Consider the following 16391-nt stretch of genomic DNA (forward strand, 5'->3'; position numbering starts at 1 on the left):
TGTGTTCATGTACTTATGTGTTCATATATATCTAGCAATAATCATCAAAGGAAAAGAAGCTATGAATTTGAGAGGGAGTAAGGGGGAGCATGGGGAAGTGTCAGAAGGAGGGCACATGGGAGGAAATGGAGGAATGGAAGGGAAAGGGGGAAATGATGTGACTGTTTTTAATTAATTAAAAAAAGGAAAAGTGGGATTCTGTTCAGCAAGTATAAAGGGGAGAACAAGTATTGACTGAATGTACAACTAGCCATTTCTAATATCTCTGACTGTGTCTATAGACGCCTTCCTCAGTAGATGTCTCCAGCTCTAAAACTCTGGTTCAACCTAAAACACCCATTGTCTTTGTGTTTTGAGTTTTTTTTTTTTTTTTGCCAGTAGCTATGTGGCTACATCACCTTAGAAACCACTACCTTGGTGGCTCCTCTTTATACTATGTGTTGTCTCGAAATAGGAAGGCCAAGTGTTTGTCTGGGATAGTCACAGCTGTTTTCAGTTATTGGCTTAGCACTCAGGCAGTATCACTGGTGACTTTCTGTAGGTTGATTAATTACTTGTTCTGTTGTGACAAAATACCGACAAAAGCGACTCAAGGAATGAAGGAAGAGTTTATTCTGACTTACAGTTCCATGGGGAGTACAGTCAACCATAGCAGGAGATGTATGGGGGCTGGAGGAGGCAGTGGCTAGTCCCACGGTGTCCACAGTTGGAAAGAAGAGAGTGAAGGATGCTGGTACTAAGCTAGCTCTCTCTTTTACATGCAGTTGGGACCCCAGCCCATGGAATGGTGTCAACTACATTTAGGATTGATCTTCCTACAGTGATTAACCTAATATAGATAACGCTTGACAGACACACCCAGAGGCCTATTTCCATGGTAATTCTAGGTCATATCAAGTTAATAAGATTTACTATCACAGTGGAACTGGCCATTCAGTGCAGGGGGCCGTGGAACTGTCCTCCATGGTATACTGTTATGTTAGTGTTCTCCACGGCATCTTGTTGCTAACACCTTTCTACTTTGGGTCATGTGATGTGTTGTGGCCAATGAGACATTAGCTAGTGTCATGCCAGAGGCTTGAGAAGCACTTGTGCCCCCTAAGTGGCCTTGCTGAGTGGCGGCACCACTCTGTAAGAAACCCAGGGTAACCGGATGGAGCAGCTGCCTGGCTGAGAGCTGGAACTGTGCAGTTGCTTCTCCTAGCAGCTTCCAGGCAGTTCAATGAGGCTCTCTTTGACTTCAGCCACCTTCAGCAATCTTAGAGGAGACTCCAGAAGAAATGGACCGCTCAACTTCTCTGCTGAAGTCATGTAAATAGATATAATTGATTATTGCTGTTTTAAGACGCTAAATGTTGAGGCGGTTTGTTATGCATAAAAAGAAAATGGAGACACCTTGGCTATTGCTCAGAGAAGTTATGGTTTGGACTAGGTTATGGGCTAGTCATATAGATGCCTGAGTACAAACTGTGGTTTGAAATACAGACAGCTGCCACTTTCTACCGCTGCTTCTGTACCTGTGGGTTCAGCCAACGATAGATAAATGTACGCAGGAAAATACTGCATCCAGGTTGAACGTGCACATGCTTTTTCCTTGTCATTATCTCCTAAACATTGCATCACAACACTATTTGCACAGCGTTTACATTTTCATATGCTACAGGTAATCAGGGGATGATTTAAAGTGTATAGATGTGTGGGTCAGATGACAGCATTAAATCACTCTCTATGGCGTTTGAGAAGTCCCAGGACCCTTCACTGTGGGCACAGAGGGACCATTGTACTCAACAGTCAGCCTTTGGTTTGGGTCACTCATCATTCATTTCTTCATTTTTTTTTCCTTTGTAACTACTTAGGGCAATCAATTATTTAATTACTGTATGGAATTCCTTTGGCTCCAGTTTTTGAACAGAAAGAGGAAGTTGACCTAATTCAAAACAATTAAAGGTCAGGGCCAGGACTCAGGATCAGATTCTCCTTTCATTGAAGCTTCAGTGGTGTAGTCAGTCAGTTAGTATGTGGTGCTTACACAAAGTCTCTTTTCAGAATACAGACGCTGGAGTTCGGAAGGATCTCAGGAGAATGATTCCTTCCTTATCTTTGATACCGGGGACACCCTCAAATCAGAGAGACCCTGAATTCAACATGTAGCAAATGGTCATGTAGAGCTTGGGATGTGCCAACTGATGTGCCTGTCTTCAGAGTAATCTGTCTATGCTCAGCAAAATAAAAACAGATGTCCCCAAAGCAAGCAGCCACTTTCTGATTGGAACTATGGCCTACTCACCAGGAGGGAGTTCATATTTAGGACCATAAACCTGGTTAAAAGTCGATGAGGTCATAGAGCCTAGTGAGGAGGCTACAGCTGTTGCTTTGTTAAATGGACATGTTGCGTCCATCAAATTGCCTTCTAAACAATTATGCTAATCCTAGTAGATGGATGGGATTGTCAGTTTTGGTAAGAGAAGTTTCCTTTTCCAGTTGGCAGACGTAACTGCTGAGACCCACATCTGGCCCTAAGAATAAATGGCGGTTGAATACTCAGCCACAAGTGAGGCATCCATCTTGTCTCTTCAAGGCCCAGGGAATATTTGGAAAAAAAGATGGAAACAATGCAAAGAGCCAAAGGATGGAGTAGACTGTTGTGCAGTTCTGTCTTCTGTGTCAAGCGGCCTTTGCGCTCTTGACTTCACAGTGGCTGTGATGACCTGTACAAGATTAGGCCCTTCAACACCCAGTCATAGAGTTGGGAGAGGCTTTGAGACTCCATCCTTCCCCGAGGATTTATAGGCAGTTAACACTAGGCAGGGGGAGTAAGAGATCTTTCTTTTTAGTGGTGTAGCTACCGGTAAGGTGCCCATGCTCTCTGGTAAATAATCTCTACTTTACTTCTGTAATCAACCCTAATAAAACTCACAGGCTCATCGACCCCCCCCCCAAAAAAAGACATGAAAATAGAAGGGGGATAAGTTGGCAAAAAAGGGGATTTGCAGGAGTGGGAGAGAGACAAGAGACGGTAAGTGGAGCACGGGGGTGGTGGTGGTAGTGGTGATGGTGATGATGATGATGGTGGTGGTGGTGGTGATGGTGGTGGTGGTGATGGTGGTGGTGGTGGGTGATGGTGGTGGGATGGTGGTGGTGGTGGTGGTGGTGGTGATGATGGTGGTGGTGGTGATGATGATGGTCATGGTGATGGTAGTGGTGGTGATGATGGTGTAGTGGTGGTGATGGTGGTGGTGGTGGTGATGATGGTGACGGTTATGGTAGTGGTGGTGGTGATGGTGGTGGTGGTAGCAGTGGTGATGTGGTGGTACACCTTTGTTCCAGAAAAATGTTTCTATAAGTCCATAAAGGAGTTCAAAGAAGTCTTCATCAGGGCAGTTTCTGGTAGCCTAAAATTACTGCAGGTGTCAGCTGCTGGAGAATGTATGAATAACCTGTGGTAGAATATTATGTATTTTGTAAAAGATGTAGATTTTACATTGAACATTAGTGTGAAAATAAGAAGTACTACAGTATAATTTCCACATCTGAATGATGCATGCACAAGAAGCACACCCTCTCAAGAATATTGATTTATTTGTAACACATATTAAGCATATTTAAAAGGGGGAGGGATATGAAGAGAATTTAGAGCAATGAAGGAAAGAAGTCAAAATAAGGAATGAACCTTGAACTGTGGAAATAGAGTATGCTGGTAATTGGGGTTGTGATTGATTAAAAAGTTTGTAGCTGAAATTCAAGAAGAACCCCAAAGAGTTCTCGAGGGCATGAATGGTTGGTGAACTATTTGCCATTGGAGGTAATTTGTACACTTGCATTCACTTGATCCTGAGTAACTTCCCAAGCAGAGGATCATTTACATGTCAGATTTCAAGATAACTAATAGTGTGCAAAGCAACAGGATTCATGTTCAATGGAACAGAAAGCGTGACAACTGGGTGAAGCAATCCTCTCCACTAACTCGAGGGTGAAATTCGATGTCACAACATGATTACCAAAAATATGAGAGGGCAAATGTCAAGAATTTTCCTGATGTTTTCCTCATGGCATTCTCTTCTATTTTAGTTTCGTGTATCAGCTATCCATGTTTTAATCCCGAGTGGAATGGACTTGCTGGAAAGAAATAAAAAAATCTGAGAATGTTTACACATTATAGTAACAGATATTTTCCATATCATCCTTAATTCCTGGTCAGAGCATGATAAAAGTGCATAGATGAAAAAATATGCTGACTAACTTTTCTCATTAGTGAAGAGGGATCAAGAACTAAATCTGAATGATGAGGTGCTGGTAGCTCAATGCACTAAAACCACTTGAAGCTGACATTTAGGATCTTTGACCTCTTATGTCATTTGCACTGTCTGAAATCCAACAGGGCACCGTTGAAAACTATGATTTGGGGATTCTATGTAATTTGTGTTATATGAGCTAATTCTCTCCAAATTATCTTTTCTTTAATTGCTTCATCGTTTCTTTCCAAAATCTTCTGTGTAGTTGTCTTTACCTGTAGCTGAAAGTTTTTCTGTGTCCTGCCCAGCTGGTGGTACAGACAAATCTCTCCCATTTGTGTCCCTCAAGTAAACACACAGAGGCTTATATTAATTAAAACTGCTTGGCCATGAGCTCAGGCTTCCTACTGACTAGCTCTTACACTTAACTTCAGCCCATTCCTATTAATCTATATGTTGCCACACATGTTCTGTGGCTTTACCTGTGTGTCATACATGCTGCTCCCTGGACAGCAGGCTGGCGACTCCTGACTCAGCCTTCCTCTTCCCAGAATTCTCCTTGTCTGCTTATCCTGCCTATGTTTCCTGTCCTGGCTACTGGCCAATCAGCGTTTTATTAAACCAGTGTACAAAAGCATTATCCCACAGCATTTTCCTTCTTCAGACTTATCATCGTTAAAATGGAAATTTAAGTGGCTCAAAATTGTTCTTGAGTGGGGCAAGGATTCCTATCCCTATGGAGTTTATATTTTATTGGCTTAATTCTGGTTAGTTTTGAGTATAAAATGTTTAATATTATGATACAATAGTATCAGAAAAATGATTTTTATACGGTACTTTTGAAACTCAGGTAAATTTTTGTCCTGATACTGGTAATCTGAACCCTAGGGTATTTGACTGTTGTGACATGTCTGCCTATAGCACAGGTTTAAATATAACGGGTCAAATTATATCTCTAAACAAAAGAAAAGATATCTGGAATAATAGAGTAAAGCTGTAGAATGCTAACGTTTTTGACATTCATTATTTATTTTTTAAGAATGATTTCTTTATTTTTTGAAATTGTAGTATAATTATATCATTTCTTCTCTTTGCTTTTCTTCTTCCAACCTCTCCCATCTCTCCCCCTTGCTCTCTCTCAAATTCATGGCCTCTTTTTCTTCAGCCATTTTTACACACACACACACACACACACACACACACACACACACACACACACACACATCCTCCACTCAGTCTGTATAATGTTACTTGTATGTATGCAAATTGTTCCAGGGCCGGTTACTTGGTATAGGCTAGCAAGTTGGAGGAATTTTCCCTGGGAAAGACTGTTTCTCCTGCTCTCAGCATTCTTGAGTTATCTAGAGTTCTTTGTCCAGGGTTCTTTGCATTTTAATGGGCTGTGGTTTTCTGTGATGTTCTCCATCTGTTCCAAATAGAAGTTTCTTTGATGAGGGGTGAGGATTTCAATTGTCTGTGGGAATAAGGATAAATATTTAAAATGTAGTTAAAGATTATGCTGGCTCAGTAAAGTGGTGATTGTAGGTTCTCTTCCAAGTTCTGAGTTCTCTAGCCTTGGGTAGTTGGCTAAGCTTCCATTATCAGACATGATTTTATTCTTGCTAAGTGGGTGGGCCTTAAGTCCAACTAGAAAGCTGTTGGTTGCTGCCAAGATGTGAGTGCCACTATTTCATCCTTGGGGTTATTGTACTGTGCTGGTAATTGTTGTGGTTCATACACGTCTTTATTTTTTAAATCAATTTTTTTGGAGAATTTTCATACATGAGTATTGTATTTACATCAATTCCAATACCCATCCAACTCCACCCATGTCCCCTCCCACTTCTTAAATTATTGACCTTATCTTCTTTAATTATTATTACACACACACACACACACACACACACACACACACACACACACTTTATTCAGCAGGTTTATTCAGTATTACTTGTATATATATATATCTGTTTTGGGTTGACCACTTGAGATTAGGTCACCTATCCGGGATCTCATCTCTGGAGAAGACTGAGTCTCCTTCTCTGAGAAGCCATTAATTGTTTATAGATCTTCACCTAGGGGTGGATCCATATGAAATTTACACCATGCATATTGACATTTTTTTTTTACATCCTTTAGATGTTTGAAAGGTGTATCTTTCATTGAACAAGAGCAAAATGTTTGATGCCCTAAATTTTTATAGTTTGGGCATTTAGTACATTGAGATACATTCTAATCTTTTCTCATTATTGTTACTTAAAAATTTAAATACATTAATTTATTTTATTTGTGTGTGTGTGTGTGTGTGTGTGTGTGTGTGTGTGTGTGTGTGTACTTATGTGCATGTGTGCACAGGAATGTCTTGGCAGGTGTGTAGGTCAGTGGACAACTTGTGGGAGTTATTTCTCTCCCTCCATCTTGTGTATACTGGGCATTGGAATCAGGTTGTCAGGCTTAGTAGCAAGCGTCTTTTTCCACTGAGATCTGTCATTATTTATGGCAATGTCTATGATGTATGAAGTAAATCCTCCCAATACAGTCTTGTTTGCATCTCATGCAGTTTGCTTCCTGAACTCTTTCCCATCCTGAAAATCCTGGGCCTTGTACTTTTTGTCTCCTCCATGTTCATTGTTTCTCGGTTAGTCCCTGTTTTCTCTAGTTCTTTGAATTTCTGAGGAGTGTTGTATCAGTTACAGGAAGTTGTATGGCGGAGGAGCAAACGAGCTCCTATAGAAAGGATATTGAACAAAGCTCTTCTCAAGCTTACCAGGAAGTATCTGGGTTGGGAATATCAAAGTGATATTGCCAAACAGTTCCATCCATTATAAATTAGTCATTTGTAGCAGTAGGTTATTTTAGATGTTACACATAGGCTAGATATTTTAGCGTTCTGAACTGATTTCTTCATCCTTCCACAATCACTAATTAAGGCATTAAAATAAATTCATAACAAGAATGACAGTTTAATAATTTCTAAGTGTACATCAAGATTTAGTTTCTCCTTTCCCTCGATCTTACTTATACAAAATCAGAATAATATCTACATTTTAAAAGCAAGAAAATTGCTGTGTGTAGTAGTGCATATATATGATTCCAGATCTTGGTAGACAGAAGCCGGAGAATCAGGAATTCAAGGTCATCTTTTGCTACATAGAGAATTCGAGGTCAGCCTGGGTTGCATGAGATCCTGTCTCAAGAAATGAGCAAACAAGCAAACAACCAAATGAGAGAACTAAAGGTTTAATTTGTTGGATGACAACGTTCAGGTCTGTTTGTGAGGTTTCTAAGTGCATGCTCTTCCCATAGTACACTAACTACCCTGGAGACTGAATCCCAACCTATACCTAAATAAATAAATCAGTAGATAGCAATACAACTTAGTGTGATCACAGACCTGAGGAATGCTGTGGAACTCAGATGAAAGAGCAAATATCTCTGAGGACCAGGACCAACTCTAAAGGCTTAAGGAGAAGAAGGCCCTTAGATAGCAAAACCCAAGAGAGGAGGATATGTATATGCCTAAAATTCCATTTTATATATTTATGCACTTTCTCAGATTCTTTTCCAAAGAACACAATATACAGCTAAAAGGAAAAAAAAAAAAAAAACAAAACAAACCAAAGCCCCAACCAAATATAGTCAGTATTGCTATGTAAGAATTTAAAGCAAACATACTTTCCAGTTTTTTTTTTTTATATTTACATATTGTGAGCCGGGTGGTGGATCTCTGTGAGTTTGAGGCTAGCCTGGTCTACAGAGCTAGTCCAGGACAGGCTCCAAAGCTACAGAGAAACCCTGTCTCGAACACCCCCCCCCACAGAAAAAAAATACATTTTGTGTGTGTGTGTGTGTGTGTGTGTGTGTGTGTGTGTGTGTTGTGTGTCATGGGACGTTTGTGGAGATCACAGGGCTACTTATGAGAGACTATTGTCTCCTTCCACTATGTGTGTCCAAGGGTATTGAATTCAGGTCATCAGGCTTGGTGGCAGGTACCCTTACACACGTCTCCCTGGCCCATATACTTGTTTTTACTACGTTAGACAAGTTGTCTTTAAATTAACAACACTATATTGTTTGCATATTTTATGTCAATCCTCGGGCCAAGTCACAGATGGGCGATATGGGTTTCAGAAATCTTTCTACTGTCATTGAGCCTCAGAACATCTTCAGAGAAATGAAAACAATGTTGTAATACATGGAAAGCTCTGTCCTTTCAAGAGAAGCCCCTGAAGCCACATTTAATTATAGCTTCTAATTAAATTGAGTCATAAATTTAAGTAAAATACATACTATTATTTGTAATATTGGCAAAAAAAAAATCACAGATTTGTGTAATAGAAAGGGTCAAGTTAATAGAGTCCCCCTAAGGAAAGCTGAGACCCAGAGGCAAAATTTTAATTTAAGTTTTTTTGTGTTCACTGATTTCTTTCTCATTTCTTGAATAGCTTCCTCTAAAACACCAGCTGTGGGTTAAAACATGAAAATCTCAGTTCTCATTAAACCACAGAAAGCTTCTTGGGTTGTGTGCCATGCCCTTTCAGCTTTCCTGCCTCTAGGGGGAAGTGTGTTTTCAACAATTCTGTCTCCAGGAGGTGAGTTCTTGTGCGTTAAGGCTTCACTGTGGTGTTATCTAGTGTGACTTCGGATCGGCTGGACAGTCTGCAAGGACCCTCACTTTACAGGTGTTAGCCAGGGTTCTGAGGCAGGGGGATTGTAAAGAAAATGCCCCAGATATTTTTACTGCGTTTCAAAATATCATGGCAACGTCTCCACGTGGCAGTCTTTGCTGGAGACAGCGAATAAACATGTGGACACGAACTTCACTCCATAGAACTAGAAACACAATAGAGCCTGGATATTGATGAAAACATCTCTGAATTCTAGAAAAGCCTATGAGTGTCTGTAATATCATATTTAACAATAATGTGTTTAGGCTTTCGACTGGCTAATCTTATCCCTTTGTTTTCTTTGACAATTGAAGTTGATAATTGAATTCTGAATGTAAAAAACATGGTCCCCTCCCCCCAAAGAGCAATACTTCAAACCTGAATTCAAGGCAATTTCTGTTTTTCCCTTTTCTTTCTTCCTTCCTTTCTCTCTCTCTTTCCTTCCTTTCTTGTTTTGTTTATAATTATGATTAAAATATTATAAAAGTTATATTATCAAGTGGTGTTATTTTCAGTTTTACTCTTCTGGAAAGCCTGAAAACTTATTTTTACACAAGTGGGTATATGTATGTGTATGTGTGTGAGTGTATGAGTGAGCATGTGTGTATGAGTATGTGTGTATGTGTGACTGTGTGTTACTAGGCACTGAACTTATCTCAGGCAAATTCCATATCCCCTGCTGTCTCTCTCTCTCTCCTTCTCCCCCGGCTCTCTTTCTTTCTCTCTTCTTCTTCTTCTTCTTCTTTTTTTTATTTTTGGTTTTTTGAGACAGGGTTTCTCTGTGTAGCTTTGCGCCTTTCCTGGAACTCGCTTTGGAGACCAGGCTGGCCTGGAACTCACAGAGTTCTGGCTCTGCCTCCCGAGTGCTGGGATTAAAGGCTTGCGCTATCACTGCCTGGCTCTCTCTTCTTTTTTAATCTTTTATTTGGTGACAGGATCTTATAAAATTAAATCGCACAGGTTGATCTTGAATCACTGTGTGGCCCAGGCAGCCTTTGGATTTGATACCTCCCGAGTAGCTGGAGTTTCAGGCCCTGGGTCACCAGGTCCGGCTATAAGTGTGATGATACAAAGAATGCCACTTACAGTGGGAATCAGCTTGGTTACCAAAAAATAATCCTCAGGGGACAAAGAGGCATTTAAACATACCTTGTACACCCTTTGAGCCACGGTTCTTCAACTATAGAAGCAGAGCTGTCTTTTCTGGCCTCAGAAGGCAGAACTACCTGATAGTCACACATGTTAGTTCCCGCCGGTGCCTAAAGAACTCTCTGAAGCAAATAAACCCTCCTTTCTTAAACCCATAGGCTTGTCTCACTGTTTATAATCTCGTGCTTGTTTGCGTTTGAAGACTTTGTATTTATTTATTATTTTCAAATCCCAGCTTCTGTTCTTCTGGAATCTGCAAGGATGTGTTGAACACAAGGCCAGCAACATTGTGACCCCCTCCCCGCTGTTTCTGGGCGGATCCACAGCTTCCTCTTGTCTGTGCTCTTTAGTAACAAGTTGGAAGCTGAGCGCTCCTACCCAAAGGCCACAGGGAGGCTATGGCCCTAGCCATAACGTAATCGCACTGCCCTGCTGTTGACCCAAGGGCGAGGCTGGGCAGCGCCTGAGATGTGAGAGGCACTCACACAGGGTGCCACTGAAATCCCAGACTCTTCTAGCGAGCCCACACCGTACCCTGCAGAATCATATCACTGTTGGCTGGTGTTCTCCAGACACAGGGCATACCGGGTGGTAATAGGAAACCTCCGTCCCTCATGTCTCCTGGCAACCAGTTGGAATCCACTAAGACCCTTGGAATCCAGGATTTAACTGTTGTCTTTTTTTTTTTCTTAAATAACTATGAGCCTATAAACAAATGTTTGCTCTCCCAAGAGTTCAGGAAGGATTTAATTGCTGTAAAGCGCTAAATGTCAGCTTCCACTGTGCGTGGATAACTCTTCAGAATTAAATTTTATATAGAAGCCTCTTTTAGTACTTGTTAGCAGCTCTAATTAAATAAACAAAAGCTCACTCAGGATTTAGAAACTCCTACTTAACAGCGAAGGTTTAGGGAGCATAGTGCAGAACTAAAATCTTAATGGCTCCGGGTACGCAAAGTTACCCGGAATTACATTTTTACTGCTAGAAAGGGCGTTGGAGGTCGGAAGTGCTGATGCCCGGAGTTGCCATGTCCCCAGACACCTCAGTTTGCCATTTCATAGTCACAGATGAGAGCAAAGACACTTCGGGAACGTGTGTGTGTGTGTGAGTGTGTGTGTGTGTGTGTGTGTGTGTGTGTGTGTGTGTGTGTGGTGTCTTGGAATTAAAAAAAAAAAAAAAAGCACCCGGGGCAGCGGGTGAAGAATCTCTAGCAAGTTTCTGCCGAAAGAGGGCGTACGTTTTAGCCTAACAGAATGCTTGCACACACCGACGCCCAGCTAAATGAAGAACTTTTAAAAACATTTTACATTAACTTTAGTCTGCGGGACTTTAGTGTCAGAACTACCTCGTGCAACCCAGCCTGTTCCCACCGCAAATGTCTTGGCTGCGTGACCACGAAAAGAGGGTGCACGTCCTTTTGGACCTGCGCAGCTGCGCGGTCCTGCGCGCCGCGCCTCTGGTCTGGGACATCGCCACAAGCGTTTTCTATTCGGTCTGCATCGCTGTGGTAGTTGTGACCAGTGGGAAGATTGGGTCTCCCAGGCAGGACCTTTCTGGGCATCCTGGAACAGAAGCGGCTGGATCTCCCAGCACTGGGGTTGGAGCAGACTGCTGTTCGGTACTTAGGGATTCTCTGGGGAAGATTTTTTTTGAGGGTGGGGGACGACAGTCCCTTTTAGTTACCGGATTTAGCAAATAGAAACTTGGGGGGAGGGGGGGTGCTTTTTAAGGTCTGTGACACTTCCTGGAATGGAATCATTTACCCACCATTGGAAGCAACAAGTTTCGCTTTTCTGGTCTTGGTGACCCTCCCTGGAGAGGGTCTGTGCCCTGAAACACGGCGACGGCTGCGGTCGCTGAGATTTTAGCGTGCCCCAGCAGCCCGGAGGGAGAGGACCCACGCCGGGTGGGGGAAAGACGGGTGCGGAAACCGCCCAGGCCAGATGGGCATACCAGGTCGGCAAATGAATCTTCCTGCACTGGGACCGTGTTCCTTGCTCCCCGACCTTGCTCCGGGGACCTGTAAGGTCAGGTGTGGGACAGGACTGGGTGCATCCAAACAGAACGAGGCCGGAGCAAGAAAAGAGGTGAGAGCGAGTGAGACCTATGGAATTTGGCACCGAAGCCACCAATTTGGAACCCCCCTCTCCCGTTTTTGCAGCGCGTGTGTATGCCTGTGTGTTTGTGCATGTGTGCGCGCGCATTTCTTTCCTTTCAAACATTTATACATTTTTTTTTTTTTTTAAAGCCAGAGGCTAGAGAGAGCAGAGCCGGCGAGAGGCGGGGACCTTAGAGTCGCGCCGCGCCGCGAGGGCTCCCGCGGGTGTAGACGTGGGCGGCTGCGGCTTTGAGCCAAAGCTGAGAGCACCGGCAAGGAGTGGGGCTTAGGGACCCGGCAAGCGCGAGTAGGCCAGGGGTGCGGGGAGGAGCCCTGATGTAAGAATGTTAATGAGAGGCTCCCCCAGCCCAGCCCCCACCCCTCCCCACCCCCACCCACCCCACCCGCTGCAGAGACAAGCCCGGCCTCGGCGCGCCATGTGTGGTAACGCGCTCCGCCGCTGCCACGCTATTTAAACACCGGCTATGGATCCAGGAACCCGCGCGAATCAATGGGATCAAACGCGAAGGAGGTGCACCGTCAATTACAAGCACCTGGACAAGTCTAACTTTTATTTTTTCTTTTACAAATAACGCCTTCAAACGCAACCTTAGCAACGCCCAAATAAGAAGCCACCTCTAAAGCCAAATAGCCTATGAGCAAAGGGAGGGAGAATATATATTTATAATAAGTCTATATGTATATTACAGACGCACAGGTTTACATTCGGTGAACTTTTCTTTTTTTTCTTTTCTTTTTCTTTCTTTCTTTGCTTTTTTTTTTTTTTTTAAATTTGAAAACCCAGGGACACTGCAGAGGACTCTTCCTCTCTCTTTTGGCGCGTTACTCAAGGGGGTATTCTGTATTTTTTTTTTTTTTTTCCGGAGCGCCCAAGGGGGCGCAGGGACAGAGAGGCAAGAAGAGTAGGGAGGAAAGAGGCAGGGTGGGCGGGGGGCAGAGGGCGAGCGGGCGGCCAAGGCGAGGGCTTGCTGGCCACACGATGCGGTCCGTGCTGCTGCTCACTTTCTCGGCGTGCGTGCTGCTGGCCCGGGCGCTGCTGGCTGGCGGTGCGGCCGGTGGCGGTAGGGACCTGGGGCCAGGCAGCGGGCGCCGGGAGAGAGAGGCGCTGGCGGCTCAAAAGATCGAGGTGCTTGTGCTGTTGCCCCGGGACGATTCGTACTTGTTCTCGCTGGCCCGGGTGAAGCCGGCCATCGAGTACGCTCTGCGGAGCGTGGAGGGCAACGGCACCGGGAGGAGGCTGCTGCCTCCGGGCACTCGCTTCCAGGTGGCCTACGAGGACTCGGACTGCGGCAACCGCGCGCTCTTCAGCCTGGTGGACCGCGTGGCGGCGGCGCGCGGCGCCAAGCCGGACCTCATCCTGGGGCCGGTGTGCGAGTACGCGGCAGCGCCGGTGGCCCGGCTGGCGTCGCACTGGGACCTGCCGATGCTGTCTGCGGGAGCGCTGGCCGCCGGCTTCCAGCACAAGGACACCGAGTACTCGCACCTCACGCGCGTGGCGCCTGCCTACGCCAAGATGGGCGAGATGATGCTGGCCCTGTTCCGCCACCACCACTGGAGCCGCGCTGCCCTGGTCTACAGCGATGACAAACTCGAGAGGAATTGCTACTTCACCCTCGAGGGGGTCCACGAGGTTTTCCAGGAGGAGGGTTTGCACACGTCCGCCTACAATTTCGACGAGACCAAAGACTTGGACCTGGACGACATTGTGCGCTACATCCAGAGCAGTGAGCGAGGTGAGCAGGAGCGCGACCTGGGCCCTTGGCTCCGACCCAGCGGTTCTCGGTGGCTTCCCCCCACCCCCCAAACCCCATCAACTCAGCCTTTTGCCGATCTCACTCTGCCCCGAAACCCCGAGGGCCCGAGGAGGGTGCGCGCGGGGACTTGTTCAGGTGTGAGCTGCCTGACCCAGGGGCGGGTTGAGGATAGTCCGTCGCGGTGGAAGGGGTGTGCCTAGCGAGTCTTGGGGAGGTGGACCTGGCCATTAGAGGGAACGTTTGAGCCTACTGCTAGCGCAGTCCCAAGTATGACAGGTGTTGTCAAACACCAAGGATTTCCCCCTCTTCGACAGCTCCGGGGTCCCAAGCCGTCCAGGAATTTGTCACCCTTGTCCATGGCTGTCGCGCGCCCCCTGATAGGGCGACGCCCGGCAGGGCGCGCAGCTTTCTGACTACCTGGGGGTCTCCTGGCTTCCCTGGCTGCTCTTTCCACAGACCCCAGGTCTCCTTTAAAGGCTCTTTGTGTTACTCTTCCATGCCCCTTCTAGTCTCATATAAACAAGCTTCTGTGGTTTCCACCAAAGTGCGTCGCTGTGTCTGGACGCAGGCGACACTCACTTCCCCTGGGTGCGTTGGGCTTCGCAGACTCGGAAAGAGCGCAGAACTGGGCTTGGCCCGAGCGCGCGGCAGCAGGATCCGGTGCTGAGCCTCCTTCCCACGGGTCCCCTTCCCGGGCTTTTCTCTCCGGAGTAGCTGAGGGCTTGGAACAATAGCTAAACTAGACAGAGAGCTTAGGACTGGAGGTTGCGTGTCCGTAGTGTAGACAGCTGAAGGACCCGAAATCCACGCACAGGGCAGTGAGTTGGGGTGTCCCGGGTGGGGTTCACAACATTGGGGGAAATCCCGCCTGTGTTTTCCTTTGGTGCGCAGGCGCCCGGAATGTCCGTGGTATTCCCCCCTCCTCCCTTCCCTGCAAAGCTTCCGATGCTCCGGGGTGCTGTCCGGGTGAGACCTAGGGGGACCCGAGCCAGCTAGGCATCCGGCTTGTCCGCAGTTTGGACGCCAGGGAAGCTGGGTCTGCCTGTTGTGGGACAGCTTAGCATGAAGCTTGGAGACTCAGAACAGGTGAGGTGGGCAGAGAAAGCTTCAAGAGTGGCGCCACAGCGGCCCCTCTCCCGGACAAGTTTGACCATATAGAACTCCAGGCTGTCTGCGCAGAATCATGGTTAGGTGCTCAGGCAGGGCACTGGTTATGTAAAAGGCGAGTTCTGTCCCATGGTGGCAGATTTGCCCCTACTGGGCGAGAAAGCACATCAACTTTTCTCCCATTCTCAGTCCTCAGGTTACTGCAACCTCTTACAGTACTGGTGCTCCTTCAGTTCTGGGTTTCCAGAGCCTGGAGACTCCCTGGGCCAGGCTGGGCATGGGGGTGTGTCCTCCTCCTGGCTAGATCCGAGGTCTGCAAACCCTGTCATGGCCTCGTTGACCCCAGTGAGGTGGTGACCTTGGCACGGTGGCCTGCGATGGGAGGCCTGGCAGATCTGTCTGTCCTTGCTGTGTGGCCCCAGAGCTGCCTTGGTGCTGGGAGGGCCATAGTGTGATGGCGGGCTCAGGGACTGCTGTGTCCTGGTTTAAAAGGACTCCAGCCTGCATGCTGCCCATGTTATTATTTTTAAACACACCAAGCTTGGTGGATATACTCAGACCTCTTCGCTTTTATTTCCCCTTCAGTTTAGTGGCCAAAGTTTGCTAGACAGGTGTGGCAAGGTTATGATCGTATGATTCTTTCCCTAAAACCTGCCCTAGCAGTGATATGGCAGATTTTCCAAAATCTAAATAAAAATAGTTCCCCCTTACCCTCCTCTCAATTTCCTACTCTTTTGTAGAGAAAGTTGTAAGCTCTCAGGGTGCTTCCTGTAGCTCTGAATCTTTACTTCACCACGGGCAGTCAAGGTGTTCACTAGGGGTTTAGTGTATGCTCTAAGTAGAGTTTGTGGCTCAGCCACTTGATAGCTGCCAGGATCTTGGGCTGTTAAAGTGTACCCCAGACGTTCAGGTAAAGCAGGCTTCTGTAACAGCCACATCTTGGGGATTCTGGGAGGGTTTAATGAGCTAAGCCACCAGAATGCCCTGAAACAATGCCAGACCCACGAAGGAAATGTGTGGCTTCCTTGTAGGGGGTGTTGTTTTATATATAATAATCACCTTCACCTAGAAGGGGAAGCCATATCCTGGGAAGCATGCTAGGCCAAGAAGCACACATCTCTGGATGCAGCTTCTCTGCCTTGCAAGGCGTTGAATTTGGAATGTGTTTCTTCTGCGAAACAAGGAGCTGGATGAGAACTTGGGATTTTTCCAACTGATATTGAGGTCTGGGTTGTGTTTACCCAGATGTAAAAATGTGACATAGCATCCTGCCACAGAGGAGCTTCTGTCCTTAGGAGCCCTCCCCACCTCCTCTTTTTGGAAAGAATATTTCAACATTAAAATCAAATTATGGATATCTGAG

At 45.8% G+C, this 16391-nt stretch overlaps 1 protein-coding gene across 4 annotated transcripts in view; it reads left to right on the forward strand.

The window, feature by feature from the left end:
- The first annotated feature begins 11400 nt into the window (after positions 1 to 11400).
- Positions 11401 to 16391, forward strand: part of Npr3 (natriuretic peptide receptor 3) — a 70302-nt gene continuing 65311 nt past the window's right edge. For 2 of the 4 annotated variants that reach the window (XM_028884420.2, XM_028884421.2), the window contains exon 1: positions 13116 to 13900. In XM_028884420.2, coding sequence (XP_028740253.1) covers positions 13147 to 13900 — 754 coding nt within the window. In that variant the 5' untranslated portion in view covers positions 13116 to 13146. Of the gene's footprint in view, positions 12136 to 13115; positions 13901 to 14845; positions 15008 to 16391 lie in introns of those variants that run through there. The other 2 variants (XM_028884423.2, XM_028884422.2) reach the window with 2 other exon arrangements.

This window comes from Peromyscus leucopus, chromosome 11 (assembly GCF_004664715.2).
Source record: "Peromyscus leucopus breed LL Stock chromosome 11, UCI_PerLeu_2.1, whole genome shotgun sequence".
NCBI lineage: Eukaryota > Metazoa > Chordata > Mammalia > Rodentia > Cricetidae > Peromyscus > Peromyscus leucopus.